The following is a 15,387-nucleotide window of genomic DNA, read 5'->3' on the forward strand; positions in this document are numbered from 1 at the left end:
GACTTTCCACAGAAACAGGAAATTCTGGATCTCTTTTCTTCAGTACTATATGAATGTGTGACCCAGGAGACCCCGGAGATGTTACCTGCATACATAGCAATGGATCAGGTATGGTTCAAAAAACCTATTCCAATTCTGATGAGATTTATCCTGTACTTCACATAACATATGAACAGTGAGGTAAGATTCTCTCTGTGTCCATCTCTTTAGTTTCTCATTTGCTTTTAGAATTTTAAAAAAGGAATCCCTATCAAAGTTGAAAGCTCTGTATAGCTTAGAGTTTATGATGACAAGTGGGGTTACTCCAGGGGTTCGCCTCTTCTGGCCTCTTCTCTGACGAGTAGAGGAAGAGCACTTTCCCTTCCTTTCTCCCCTAGCATTCTCATGTCTCTTGCCTTCCTCCTGATAAAGCCTCTTCGTGGAAAACATTATGCGAGTGAGCAGTAAGTGAACAAACGGTGCCCTGACGATAGCAGTAGTGTGCAATCACACCTGCGTAATTAAGCTCGCAGAGGTTACAGCATCAGCATGTGGGATTTAGGGAGCTGGAGTTCATTTTTAAATTTCTTTTGTGTTGTTGTTTTAAAAGAGCCTAAAAGGGGTAATGCAGAAGATAATGCTCAACAGCTTTCCTAAAGGATCAGACTAATTTATTCACTTTAGGTTATTAGTAATAAATATGGCATTTTTTAATAGTGTCATATCTTTCAGACTCAAATTTGCAGTTAAACTAAGCCAGTAGTTTTCTAACTTGGCTAAAATTTATCTGGGAAATCTTAACAGTTCAGATCCTCAAGTCCCATTCCATAGCTATTGAATCAGAATTTCTGAGATGAAGTCCAGGATCTGTAGTTCTAAACAACCCTTTGAGTGACTGTGATATAATGAGTTCACAGATGAGAATTTGGGACTCAGTATCTAACGCCAAAGGAAGTAATCTCTAATGGAAAAATAATCTCTACTGAAAAACTGAGTGGGAAAACACAGGAGATAATTCCCAAAAACCTGTGTTAAGTAACAATCTTAATTAAAAGGCCAGTTCCAGTGTAACCGAGTAGGCCTAGAATGCCATTATTGTCAGGTATCCACCTTTTTGGTTGATAAGTATGAATATATGAGGTCCACACTGGTACTGCTTCTCACAGTGTCTCTCTATACAACAGCCAAGTAATGAGTTGTATGTTTTAGTTGCTGGCTGAGAGTGTGTTCTCTTTTTACGCTCTGAACCTTCACCCCTTGCAGTTGTGGGTGTGTATCTAGAGAAGAACATCCCTTCTGGTCGCAGCCGTGGTGACTTTGCAGATGGGTCCCAAGAACAGCATTATCATTAATACTTCTTTTTTGCCTTCTGACCCCTGGAATCCCTGGCCTGATCCTGGCCATGTCATTGTACCCAGCCTGGGTTTCCCAGAGGTGACTGGCTGTAGACCTATTGGTCTTCATTTTTCAGAGCCATTGAGCCAAGAATGAGCTCATTTGCCTTTGCTGTTTTTTCACCTGAAAGCTGTTCATGTTCATTTTGAGGAGAGTGGGCCATGTATGTAAACCCAGTAGGGGGCTCCTCTGTGGGGCAGATTGCAGCAAAACCCAGAATGGGTTCCCCTCTGCCCTTTATTGATCTTATGAGGCACATTTAAAACATACTCTAGTATACAACTCTGAGGAAGTGACAGTTAGCATCTTTACTCTTTCATTAAGTGGGTTGCTGCTCCTCTTTTCTCTGCAAGGCTGTAAGAAGACTGGGAAGAAGAGAAATGTCCGAGACATCTGAACTTTGGCAGATAAAGTTGATGTTAGAGTTTTTCAGCTCCAGAAGCCATCAGGAGCGGCTGCAGAACCACCCTAAGCGAGGGCTCTTTATGAACTCGGAATTCCTCCCTGTTGTCAAATGCACTATTGATAATACTCTGGACCAGTGGCTACAAGGTAATAACAGCATTGTGCCCTTTGTGTTTTTAAGCTACACTGGGACTCAGGTGTTTCTGTTTTGACCTTTTTTTTCATTGGAAAGCAAGGTAAGTCTGAGTACAGCCCCGAATGGCTATAGATGTAATGTTTCCAGTTAGGTGAATTACATTGATTATCTACTTTAACTTCTTTAACAAATATATTTAACTCTGCTTTATAAGCCATGGGGAGAATATATATATATATATATATATATATATATATATATATATATATAGCATTTTAAATACCACTTGACACTTAGGAACTTGTTTTATTTTTTCTAACATCAGATCATGTTTCTTTCCAGTGCCTCTCTCTTCTGTTTCTTAGGGGTGTGGCCTGTCACCTACCTGAGGGCCTTTTTTTCTGCCTTTACCCTGTGTACACTGAAAACTTGATGTGGACTTAGAGTGAATGCTTCTTTTACCAGTTCTGTGAGTCAGTCAGTGAGGACCTGGGGCATATGTAACTGGCTTTCTGTCAGCGGAAGCACTGCCTTATGATTGCAGGGAGATTGTGAAATTACTCCTGACAGTGTAGAAGTAATCATGGGAGGCAAGTGATGGGGCCTTTTGTTATATGGAAAGCTGTTTGATGTGTGATATATGCCTGAAATTGATTTTTAATAGTTAACCCCTTGATCTTTTTATTTTTTTCAGTTCTAATGCTTCCAGTATGTATCTGACAGCAACTTGCTTTGAGTAAATACTAACTCTAGTGATATCAGTAGGAACAGTTCCTAATTCTGTAAAGTTGTTAGTAACCGGTAGAACCCAGGAATTCGAATATAATTATGTTTAAAGCTATCTGCCTGTTCCACTACACCTGGCTGAGGCTCAGCTGCCTGCCCTGCCCCAGCCCCCGGGTGACTGATTCTCCCAGGTCCCAGCTGCTCTTGCTTTTTCTGTATTTTAGTTAAGACAAGAGATGGGAGTGAGGGGGAGGTGGAGGAAGGGGGAAGAATGTTAGTTTGAGCCTGTCTTCACCTGGCTTTAGAGCTGGGGTGGGCTCTGCCCAGGCACTGGAGGTGCAGGGGAGGAGGAAGAGGGAGACCCACTAGAAGCGGGGAGCCTGCCAGGGCCCCTCCCCAGAGGAGGGAGGTGAGGGTGGAGGCGGGTGGGGCAGTGGTTTTTGGCAAACGTGAGGGGGACCCTTGCCTCCCTATTTCCCATCTGCACCCTTCTCTCCCCCCAGATGGATACGCTATTTGTTTCTTTAAAAAAAAATTCTGAAAAAATTTAACTGTAAACCAGATTGTGAGTGATATATATGGAAAACAGCAATTTCAAACTCCCAGTGTTTATGTTTAACACCTGCACGTGCTCTGTTATTTCTTCTTGGGATTTGAAAGTTCGTGCAGTTTCACAATTTCTAAAAATATGATAATCATTTTGTTCTCATGTTTGGGAAAAAAATACATGTTATTTTATAGGTGTTGATGTTCTTTTTTACTTCAATTTAGTGTTTGATCACCCATAGCAGACCCTTGCTGTTGCTAAGAAATAAGTCCTTAAACCTTTGCAGATTCTCTGATTTGCATGTTTCATATAATGTGATGAAGCTTTGGCAGTGACTAGAGCGTTCTCTAAAACAGTGCCCTGAATTGCTTTCTCCTCACTGCTCTTTAGGGCATTTGGTGGGTTACAGCATTGTAAGTAACCTTCACCAGCTTTGACTTGCCACTCTGATTGCCAAAAATGTGTATTTATTTTTTTATTTAAAAAGAACTATCACTTTAAAAAAAATCTTGGGCTTCCCTGGTGGCTCAGTGGTTGAGAGTCCGCCTGCCGATGCAGGGGACACGGGTTCGTGCCCCAGTCCGGGAGGATCCCACATGCTGCGGAGCGGCTGGGCCCGTGAGCCATGGCCGCTGAGCCTGCGCGTCTGGAGCCTGTGCTCTGCGACGGGAGAGGCCACAACAGTGAGAGGCCCACGCACCGCAAAACAAAAAACAAAAACCAAGAAAAACTCTTTAAGTATGTGGTCTCCCCTCACAGATACTGTTAGCTTTGGGGCAGAGAACAATAAATTAAATGACGATGCAGAGGCCGTGTGGCAGCACTGGAAAATGTCATTCATATTTGTGTCTCAGTGAAATCACAGATGCATATATGGACTTTTAAGGTGGCTCACTAGTAACCCAAACTATAGCCATGAAGTCTGAAAATGGAGCAGATTGATCATATCGTGTACATGTTTTGTGATTTATCTCCTCAAATGGATTTTAATCGAGCAAAGAAAATGGGTTTAAAGTTGAAGAACTTAAAAAGTTTTATTTACTTTTATATTTTATTATGGAAAATTTAAAGCATAATGCAAAGTAAACATAATACTATAATAAATCCCATTACCCAGCTTCAACAGTATCAACATTCTGCCATTCTTATATCATCTCTACATTCACCCATTGACATGCTCAGTTATTTTCCAAATTGTGCCATTTTACATTCCTGCCAGCAGTGGGATGCAGTGCAGATTTTGGCATTGTTAGTCTCTAGTTTTAGACAGTCTACTGAATATGTAGTGGTGTCTCATTGTAGTTTTAATTTGCATTTCCGTGATGACTCATCATGTTAATTATTTTTGCATGTGTTCGTTATTCATATACCCTTTGCAAAATGTCTTTTCAAACTTTACCCATTTTTAATATTGGCTGTCGAGTATTGAGTTGTAGGAGTTTTTAACATATTCTGGCTGCAAGCTCTGTCCGATATGTTTTGTAGATATGTTCTCCTACTTTATGCCTGGTATGAGGTAGGAGTTTTCTTTTTTCTCACCTTTAAATATGGATATCTAGTTGTTCCAGGACCACTTGTGCAAAAGACTTTTCCTTCTCATTGAATTGCTCTGGAGCCTTTGTTGAAAATCAGTGGACTGTATAAGTGTGAGTCTGTTTCTGGGCTCAATTCTGTACGATTGATCTGTATGTCTGTCTTTATGCCAGTACTACACTTTCCTAACTACTGTAGGTTTAGAGTAAATTTTGAAATTTTGTAGTGTAAGTCTTCCTGCTAAAGTGGGAAATTTATAGTGCTAAATGGTTACAGTAGGAAAGTCTCAAATCACTAATCTAAGTTCTTTGAGAAATTAGAAAAAGAAAAGCAAAATAAACCCAAAGCAAGGATATAAGAGCTGAAATCAATGAAATTGGAAGCAGAAAAAGTGTAGAGAAAATCGGTGAAACAGAAAGCCAGTAGGCAAGGGCTTCCCTGGTGGCGCAGTGGTTGAGAGTCCGCCTGCTGATGCAGGGGACGCAGGTTCGTGCCCCGGTCCGGGGAGATCCCACATGCCGCAGAGCGGCTGGGCCCGTGAGCCATGGCCGCTGAGGCTGCGCGTCCGGAGCCTGGGCTCCGCAGTGGGAGAGGCCGCAGCGGTGAGAGGCCCGCGTATCGCAAAAAAAAAAAAAGCCAGTAGGCATGAGAAAGTCATTGACGAGGAACTGTGAGCGACCACGCTCTCTCCTTCCTCTCTTGAGAAGCTGCCACAGCAGGGTCTCTTCTTGCCTCCTTTATCACCCCTCCTGCTGCCACCCCCAGATGTTCCCACTCCCACCAGACTAACATCCTCATGTCAGGTTCAGTGGACCCCCTGATAGTCTTCCTGTCGCTCCGTCTTGTTCTTACGGAAACAGACCTCCCTTGACCTTTGTGACGGCACACTTTCCCAATTCTTTTTTTAAAAAAAAAAACCCTCCGACCATTCTTTCTTAGTTTCATCACTATTTCACTGTCATTCCTTCGTTACCTTTCTGGGAGTCACCCTTGCCCCTTCCTCTCCCTCCCTCTCCTCTCTTCTGCGGTAGCCAATCCATTACCACATCCTTTCAGTCCTAACTCTTAAATATCTCCTAACTCTGTCCACATTTTGCTGCTTCTATCCTAGAACAAACCATGATTATTTCTTGCCTGGACGGCTGTTGTAGCCTCCTGCAAGTCTTCCTGCTTTTCATTCTCATCTCCCTCTCACTGTCTCTAGTCAACTGACAATGGTCTTTCAAAGAGTAAACAGATCCAACACTTCTGCTTAAAACCTTGCAAAGGCTGCTGATTCAGTTGTGAAAAAAATCTGTACCGTGTGGCCAGCAGGCCCCGCATGACCAGCAAGGCCTCTGTCTCCCTCTACAGCCTCTTTTTATACCACCTGCTCCTCACAAACTCCACTCAGGCACCCTGGTCCCTTCCAGTTCCCCAAAAGCATGGAGTTCTTTCTCACCACGGGACTGTTAAATGTGCTGCTTCCCTTCCCGAGAACCTTTTTCCTTACATTCTTTGCCTGCCCAACTCATACTCATTCTTGCAGCCTCCATTTAAATGCCCCTTCCACACAGGCCTTCCAAGACCACACTGCCTCAGGCAGCTTTCCTGCCATCTTTATTTCTCTCTTTCTCTCTCTCAACCTTTTTCTCTGTATCAAAATGCCTTTGTCTGCAAGTAACAGAAGGCCTGACTCAGCCTGGCTCCCACAATAGGACACCTATAAACTTATATAATTGGAAGTCCACAGTTACGGCAGGCTGTCGCTCCAGTGGCTCCAGCTCCATTTCTCTGAAGTTCCCTCAGTGACACTCTGTGCCATGGCTTTATCCTCAGAGTACTTCTTTCTGATGGCAATGAACTGACTGTAACAGTTCCTTGCCTCCAACTCAGAGGAAGAATAGAGTTGCTTCCAGGAGCTTTGCCATAAGAACGAGGAATTTGTTTCCCAGAAGCCTCTAGCAAACATGTTCTCAAGCATCTCCTTGTGTCTCTGGCTTGCATTGGAACTCATGCACATTCCTCGATCAATCCCCAGGGCAGATTGTCTGTCTGAATGGCTTAGGTCTACCTGTCCTTGAACCAGTCACTGTGTCAGGGAAGTGGGGTTGCCCTGATTGTCCCAGACCAGTGGTTCCCACAGTGTGTTGTCTCTGGAGCAGCAACAGTGGGATCACTTGGAAACCTGTTATAAATGCAGTTTTTCTGGCCCCATCCAAGAAATTGTGGGGACCCACCCATCTGTGTTTAATCAGTCCTCTAGGTGATTCTGATGCCTGTTAAAGTTTGAAAACCTCTGGCCAAGACAAATCAGGATCCAGTCCTGGAGCTGCAGTCAGTCCCCTCAGATGTGACAGTGGAGGGAAGGGTGGTAGAATGGGTGTTTGGGGAGACGACCATGGTGACCACTGACCCTCATGGCACTCATCATAATTTATGATTAGCATTTGTTTGCATCGTTAGGTATGTAGTATCTCCGTCCCCCGCAGCACTCTAAACTCTGCAGTGACGGGCACTCTGTCTGGTTTACCACAGTAGCCTTAATGCCCAGCACAGGACCTGTGTGGTATATGGTAAGTGCTCAATGAGCTCTTGATGAGAAAATAATAAAAAGAAGGCGTTCCTTGTACCTCTCAGTTCTGTAATCAATTGGTTCTGTTCCATGTGTGCTTCTCTCACAGCTGGGGGTGATGGGTGTGTGCACACCTACCTCAACGGGCAGCCCTGCGAGGAGTCGCAGCTGAGCATGCTGGCCTGTTTCCTTGTCTACCACTCAGTGCCAGCCCCACGGCACCTGCCGTCTATAGGACTGGAAGGTAATTGCACATCTACATCCTCTTTTCAGTGCCTGTATTACCCGCTGATGGGTTTAGTTTCTTGTTAGGAGGTGTTTCTAAACTGAGTTATTTTCTCCAGTTGGGTTTTTGGCTTCATTCATGTTTGGGTGTTATTGTTGAGAATTTTTTCTGGAAGAAAAAAAAAAAACCCAAACTATCCGAATTTTGCACATGCATAAACCTTTATTTACGTTCAGAAGAGGATGGATTCTTCACAGGGCCCCAGATACCAACCAGTATGTACTAATAAACTAAATGTTCATATTCTTTTTCTCTGTTAATTGATTTTTATTAAAGTTATTTTTCTGTATTTTTTGGGTTTCCAGTTTGGATTTTTTTAAAAACACATAATATTAATTTCTAATATTATAAAGCTTTGAAATGAACAGGTGCCTAATTTTGTATGTATTGACATTTGAATGTTTTCATAATAGAGAGTTTAAAATCTTAGCATCTAACTGTATTTTTCAGAATATGGAATCAGATACAAAATTTGTCCATTTGATCATTTAAACTTAAAATTTAATGATATTACTGATTTATAGCTGCTTTGAAAACCTCAGATAAAAATGCACTGTTTAGAGGCTTCTGTTGCAGTTATGGCCACAGTGGAATTGCTCGCATTAGACTGACTCTCCTACAAAAGCAAATATAAAAGTGGACAAGCTACATAAAGTTTAAAGGAATTGGTGGCAACCATAGTGACCAGACTTGATTGAGAGACAAGAATTCCTGAGAGAAGGGACTCATTTGAGGAGTTCCATATTTACTCTGGCTTTCTCCCAGAGGCATTTGTCAATTCATTACACGAAGCAGAGTCCCAGCAAAAAGCAGCAGTGCTACTGGGCAGAGGAGCCAGAGGAACCAGAGGTTGGATTAATGATTGCCCAGGACTAGAACCTGAGGAGCAAAATCCCAGATAGGAGGGGACAAGAGGAATAATAACTCAAAAACCTGGACGCACTCTTCCCTTGAGGCATTTGCCAAATCTTAACCTGCATATGTGCAGGATAAAACTTCAAGAAATCTAGCAGAAACCAGGAGGCTAAAAATGTGGGCAACGATTCCAACAACAGCATAGTGCCAAGGAGACAAAGGGCGGTACTCAAGGCCTGCCAAGGCGGAGTGGCTCTAGTAAGCATCCCAGCCATTCACATGGAACAGTAGCAGGGCTAAGCCCTAGCAGGAAAGGTAAAACTGAAACACACCAGACCTAAAATTAGCCTAGAGCAGAATTGAGGAGATCTGCTTGCATGCTACCTCCCTGATAGAAGAAAAATTAACCTGTATAGGAGGAAGAAAATATGTCTTAAACTTCTACAGTTTTTAATTCATAATATCAGTGTTGAATCAAAATTAAAAGACATAATAAGAATAAAAGGTAGAAGAAACAGATGTGTATGTGATCCAGATATTGGAGTTATCAGACTTCCATAACTCCAGTATCTGGAGTTACTGTGACTAATAACTGACTAATATTTCCAAGAAAATAGAGGAAAAGATACAGAATTTCACCAGAAATCTGGAATCAGTGAGAGTTAAATGGAAATTCTAAAACTGAAAAATATAACTAAAATTAAGAATTCAGTATATAGGGAATTCCCTGGCAGTTCTGTTCTTAGGATTCCATGCTTTCACTGCCCAGGGCCCAGGTTTGATCCCTGGTTGGGAAACTAAGATCCTGTAAGCTGTGTGGGTGCAGCAAAAAAAAAAAAAAAAAGAGAAAAAAAAGAAAAAAGAATTCGGTGTGTAGATTAATTAACATATTAGACATGGCAGATAAATGAACTGGAAGACAAGTGTGTAGAAAATAGATTGAAGCATAGAGAGAAAAATGAATGGAAAATTCAGAAAAGAGACATGTGGAACGTGGTGAAGAAGTCGAACATGCATGTAGTTGAGATCCCAGAATATGAGGGGAGAGAACATGAGATAGAAGCCGTATTTAAAGAGACAGAGGCTAAGAATTTTGAAAAATGGATGATGGACATCAACCTACAGTGACCCCTGAGCAAGATAAATACAAAGAAAACCACACCTAGTTGCATAAAAGTCAAGGTACTAAAAATAAAAGAAGAAAAAATTTTAAAGCATAGACTTCCTTTTTCATCCAGGATGGAGTAACAGAGATCTGATTTACTATCCTGCCTGAAACAAGAAAACAAAACACACAAAATAAACAAGCTGAAAAAACAACAAAACTGGACACTGCGTATGAAACAATGGCTTTTGAGACGTATATCAGGCAATGAAGAAGAGTGATCCCTGAGACATGAGAAACAAATGAGATAAGCCCTGTGATTGGCCCAGCTAACAGCCTTGAGAGTTTCCAGACTGTGAAGGAGGGAGAGGGAACCCAGGAAGAGCCTGAAAGACTCCTTCAGTTGAGGTGATGGAGCTGAGAGTACAGGGAGCCAAAGGAGCTAGAGTTTACATGATAGAGTGCCAGAGAGGAGAGAGCTGCACACAGAGAATGCCAGATGTCTGCAGAGGGTCCCCCTCAAATATCAGAAGAGTCCTTACTAATCAGCACATGCATGTGAAGAAGTCTCCCAAGGCTGAGGGAAGAACTGTCCTAATGGATTAGAGAGAACCAGTTTGCACAGGTTCAGGAACAGTGTCTGTTCCCACAACTTCACAATTTAAGGGGCTGTACTCAGTGTGGTCTTGCCTCAATGATGGGAAATATTTAGCCCTAGACTAAACAGACTAAACAGAAATATTTAGCCCTAGACTAAAATATTTTAGCCCACCTTAAAAATCTTAAAAGCATGACACAAAAGGATCAAACTGCTTTTCAAGTAATATAACTGTATTCTGAAAGCTCAAGAATACAGAAATACAAAAATATGCAGCACCCACAGTAAAATTCATGATGTCTGGCATACAAAGAAACAGGAAAATACAGCCTATAATGAAGGAGGTGAGAAATCAATTACAACTGACCTGGAATTGACATGGATGTTAGTTAGCAGACAAGGACATTAAGACAGTTATTATAACTCGATTCCATATAACCTTATTCCATATTTCAGAACATTAAGAGATATGGAACTACAAAGAGAATCTAACTGAACTTTTAGAGGTGAAAACTATAATTCTGAGTAAAACACACTGAATGGGATTAATAGCAGATTAGACATTGCAGAATAAAAAAAAAATAGTGAGTTTGAAGACATAGCATTAGAAACTATCCAAAATGAAATGCAAAAAGAAAACAAGAATTAAAAAAAAAAAGGAACAGAGTATTAAAAATGGAGCAAAAGCTCTGGGACTTAAAGGACCCAATTGACATGAGATTGGAGTCCCTGAAGCAGAGAAAAATGTGGGAGAGGGACAGAAAAAAATACTTGAAGAAATAATGGCTGGAGATTTTTCAAGTTTAATGAAAACCGAGGTCCACAGATGCAAGAAGTTCAATGAATCCCAAGCCTGATAACCATGAAGAAAGTTGCACCAAGGCACATAATAACCAAATTGCCCAAAACTAAAGATAAAAAGTCTTAAAAGCAGCCGGAGGAAAAACACGTGTTACAGAGAAACAAAAATAGGAGTGATAGCATATGTTTCATAGGAAACAATGCAAGTGATAAATTAGTGGAGTAACATCTATAAAGGACTCAAAGGAAAAACACTATCTAGTTAGAATTTTTTACCCAGCAAAAATATCTTTCAAAAAAAAAGACCATGAAATAAAGCCTTTTTCAGACACACAAAAGCTGAAACAATTCATCAACAGCAGACCCACACTACTGGAAATGTTACAGTAAGTCCTTGAGGCAGAAGGAAAATAATGTCAGATTTAAAGATGGATTGACACAAAGGAATGAAGAGCATTGGAAATGGTAACTACATGGATATATACATAAGGTTTGTTTCTTTTAAAAATACTTTTTAAAGATAATTGACTTATAAAAATAATAACAATGTACTATGGGATTTGTAAAATCTGAAAAGCAAAATGTATGACAATAATGGCTCAGAGGCTGGGCAGGGAGAAATGGAATTACAGCCATAGGCTCTTATACTACCTGTGAAGAGGTATAATCTTACTTGAAGGTAATCTGTGATGGAGATGATACTATAAATCATAAAGCAACCACTAAGATAAGAAAACAGAGTTAGAGCCAATAAGCAATAAAGGAGCTATAGTGGAATCATAAAAAGTACTCAGTCCAAGAGAGAGGAAAAGAGGAAAAGGGGGAACCAGAGAACAGACAGAGAAAATAGAAAACAAATAGCAAGATGATACATTTAAACCTAACCATAGCGATAGTCACATTAAGTCTAAATGGTCTGGGGACTTCCCTGGTGGTCCAGTGGTTAGGACTCTGTGCTTCCACTGCAGGGGGTGAGGGTTCAATCCTTGGTCAGGGAACTAAGATCCCTCATGCCGCGTGTTGTGGCCAAAAAAAAAAAAAGTCTAAATGGTCTGTTAGAGTCCACGGTGTATCAGAACATTGGAGATGTTTTCCATAGCTCATATGTATTTGTTCTCTGTCTTTGAGTTTTAGCAAGGTCTTGGGAACACTGTGGATAACAATTAAATAGGAAATTTCTCTTAATTCCTGTTGAGGTTTGTTAAACACATTTAATTCACAGATTACTGGCAGAGTCGATAAAAGGAAATACTAAAGAGAAATAGTTGCTTTCTTCATATTTTGTGCAGCATTACAACTCTTTCTTGTGTTAGTTATGCTTTTATCAGAAAGCCACTCGATTCACATCATGAGGCTCTTCTCTGTCCATCTTCATGGGATCATATGACCCACCTGTACACTCTGCTGTCTGCATGTCTACTAGGATGCTTGTTGTGGCTTAGAGACTCATCGGGATCATGTATGTGTATATGTTGGGGCTGAGGAAAGGGAACTGTGGACAGTGGCATGTGGTGAGGATGGAGGCAAAGAGGAAGATGATGCTTAATAGAATTTGCAGGTAATACACTTGCTGCATCCCCTTAGAGCAGTGGTTCTTGACCTTGCCTGCACATCAGAATCACCTGGGCAGCTTTCAAAGCTCCAGATGCCCCGGCTGTACTCCACATAAATTACATCAGACTCTCTTGGACCAAGGTTGGGAACCATTGCTTGTTAGAGGAAGAGGCGTTAGATTAACTTCTCTGTTACTCATTTTGAGCCTATGTCTTTTTTTTTTTTTTTAGGTAAATTATTAAGTGCATGGATTATGGTAATTGAGGATAGATGGGCACATGTACTAATTATATTTAAGTAATACATGTATTTAAACAGTATTAATAATTTCACATATGGTTACAGGTCAGTTTCTGAAGTACAGAATGGATAAATTAAAATTTTATACCAAATCATACCCTATAGTGCATTAGGGAAATTCATAGTTTAAATATTATCTTTCAGTAATTGTTTTCAAATGGAAGAACGCCAGCTTGAAATGTGATTATGTATCTGAAGCTTCCTTGAAAGAGGATGTGTTGCTGAATTTATTTAGATATGTGACCCCTTCCCTCCAATTCCATTTCTTTAGGGAACACAAGCTTCGCAGAACTCCTCTTCAAATTTAAACAGCTGAAGATGCCAGTGCGAGCTTTGCTGAGATTGGCTCCTTTGCTTCTTGGAAATCCACAGCCAATGCTTATGTGATCATGTCTGGTGGTAAGCCTACCCTGAAACGTGACTTCTGCACAAAAACGTGACCAAACAACAAAGCTAAAGAAACCTTTATAAGTTTTATAATATAACTGGGGGGGAAATGAGCTGCACAAACCTCAATGTATTTTAAAATCAAGGGTTTTAAATATCCCAGAGACTCTGTTGCTGTTGGCATTAACATTATAAGAATATAAAAATGAGTGAAAATTTACTTTTGTAAATAAAATTTTTTGGTTTGTTCTCAAAACTCTTGATGATTAGTTTGGGGTTCCAGTGAGTAGAGCAGTGGGGGCTGAGATGGACATTAGTTTTTGAAATCTTTCCAAAGGATTTCAGGTGATTCAGGTGAAATGGTGATTCAGGTGAAGTGACTTTATGCTCAGAAATGCAAAGTTTTTAAAGAGGCTCTGTCATATAGTTTTACTTTCTGCAGCAATGAAGGGCTTTTAGCATTTCCTAAGGTGTCACCATAGTCTTGTCTAAAGTAAGTTCGTACATCCTGTGACAGTGCCAGGCATCCTCATAGTATGATTGATCATCTTAAACAGGAGGAGATTTATACCCTAACGAAGAATTGCCCAACATGAAGCCTGCTCTAAATAGAGAAAATAAGAAATGTCTACTACAGAGAGGTCTTCAGAAATTATATTTTAAAATAAAAGTTCAGGGGCTTCCCTGGTGGCACAGTGGTTAAGAATCCGCCTGCCAATGCAGGGGACACGAGCCCTGGCCCAGGAAGATCCCACATGCCGCAGAGCGACTAAGCCCGTGTGCCACAACTACTGAGCCTGTGCTCTAGAGCCCGCGAACTACAACTACGGAGCCCGTGTGCCACAACTACTGAAGCCCATGCGCCTAGAGCCCGTGCTCCACAACAAGAGAAGCCACAGCAATGAGAAGCCCGTGCACCGCAACGAAGAGTAGCCCACGCTTGCCGCAAATAGAGAAAAGCCCGCTCGCAGCAACAAAGGCCCAACACAGCCAAAAATAAAATAAATGAAATAAAATAAATAAATGTATTAAAAAGAAAAAAGTTCATTTCCACCCAGGATTTAGAGAACATACGTCTGTATCAAGTTTCTGGACCAGATGCTGAGGAAAGGGATTCGTATAAAGGTGTCTGCAGCTTCAGGTTTCCAGTCCAGGAAGAAGAAGGCTCCCTGCTGTCCAGATACTGATGTGCCCTCTGCCTCCTAAATGGCCGGTGGGACCGTAAACTGGTCAAAGCTGCAAGGTCCATCCAGTGATTTCGTGTTTCCACACCCTGAATTGTGGGGTTTAGCTTTAAAAGTAAAAATCAAAGCAAATAGAAATGTTTCCATTGAGAGTTTGACAAAAACCCATGTGGTGTTTGCTCCTGCAGAGGGGGCTTCGTCCGGAAGGCGTGCATCAGTGGTTCTCTTCGGACCTTCACTGTTCCACCTGTGTGCCCGCCCCGGGACTTGCCCCTGCGTGTGAAGCATAGGCAAGGTGGCTGATAGGGAGGGTGAAATGTGCTTCCTTCACACTTAAAGAGTTTTTTCTTGTAATTAAAAATAAAAGAAAAAAATTAAAATGGTAGATTATGGAAATTCCATTTGAATCAGGGTATAGAGAACTCAGCATTGGGCAGCTGTTGCTGACTTCACCCTCAATTGTTTATAACTTCTAAGCTTTTCTCTGATTGAAGAATGACCTGAGTTGTTTGCACACGTATGAACTCTGGTGTACGAAGGAGAATAGTCATTGGAATGTTGTCAATGAAAGCAAAAATCAGGCTTTATAAGGGAGAGAGCAGGATGGAAGATTGTAGATGGTCTGGAAACAGCATGGTCTTTATATCTGGGGTCTCCCGAGGAGCACAGATGATGATCTGGACACTCTGCTCCCGAGCAAACATGTTAGGACCATCAGAGAAGTCAGTGCCAGCTCTTTGTGGGCTCTCAAAAAATCTTGAGAATATGGCCCTCACCATCCAGAATGTTTTAGCCTCCTCACAACCATGGCAGGGAAGAGCAGGAGAAACGCATCCAGCTCTGAGTGTTTTGGCCCAGAAGTGGCCCATGTCACTTCTGGCTACAGCCTGTTGGCATGAAATAAATGGCTCCACCTTGTACGTGTTCTTTCACAAAGGGGAGAACTAGACACTGGTGAGTACTGGTAATGTCTGTCACAGTATGATTCCTCACTTGTCCATCCATCTTCTCTGCTTACACAGATGGAAATGCATGTCATTGC

General features: G+C 41.5%; 1 protein-coding gene across 1 annotated transcript in view; it reads left to right on the forward strand.

Annotated features, from left to right (window-relative positions):
- Window positions 1-13,411, forward strand: part of ANAPC1 (anaphase promoting complex subunit 1) — a gene marked incomplete at its 5' end in the record, with an annotated part of 93,404 nt that extends 79,993 nt beyond the window's left edge. The window contains 4 exons of the mRNA XM_079720898.1: window positions 13-108; window positions 1,728-1,926; window positions 7,385-7,519; window positions 13,046-13,411. Of these exons, the coding sequence (XP_079577024.1) occupies window positions 13-108; window positions 1,728-1,926; window positions 7,385-7,519; window positions 13,046-13,161 (546 nt within the window). The 3' untranslated portion in view covers window positions 13,162-13,411. The remainder of the gene's footprint in view (window positions 1-12; window positions 109-1,727; window positions 1,927-7,384; window positions 7,520-13,045) is intronic.
- Between the last annotated feature and the right edge of the window lie 1,976 nt (window positions 13,412-15,387).

The sequence above is a fragment of the Hyperoodon ampullatus genome (assembly GCF_949752795.1).
Source record: "Hyperoodon ampullatus genome assembly, chromosome: 15".
NCBI lineage: Eukaryota > Metazoa > Chordata > Mammalia > Artiodactyla > Ziphiidae > Hyperoodon > Hyperoodon ampullatus.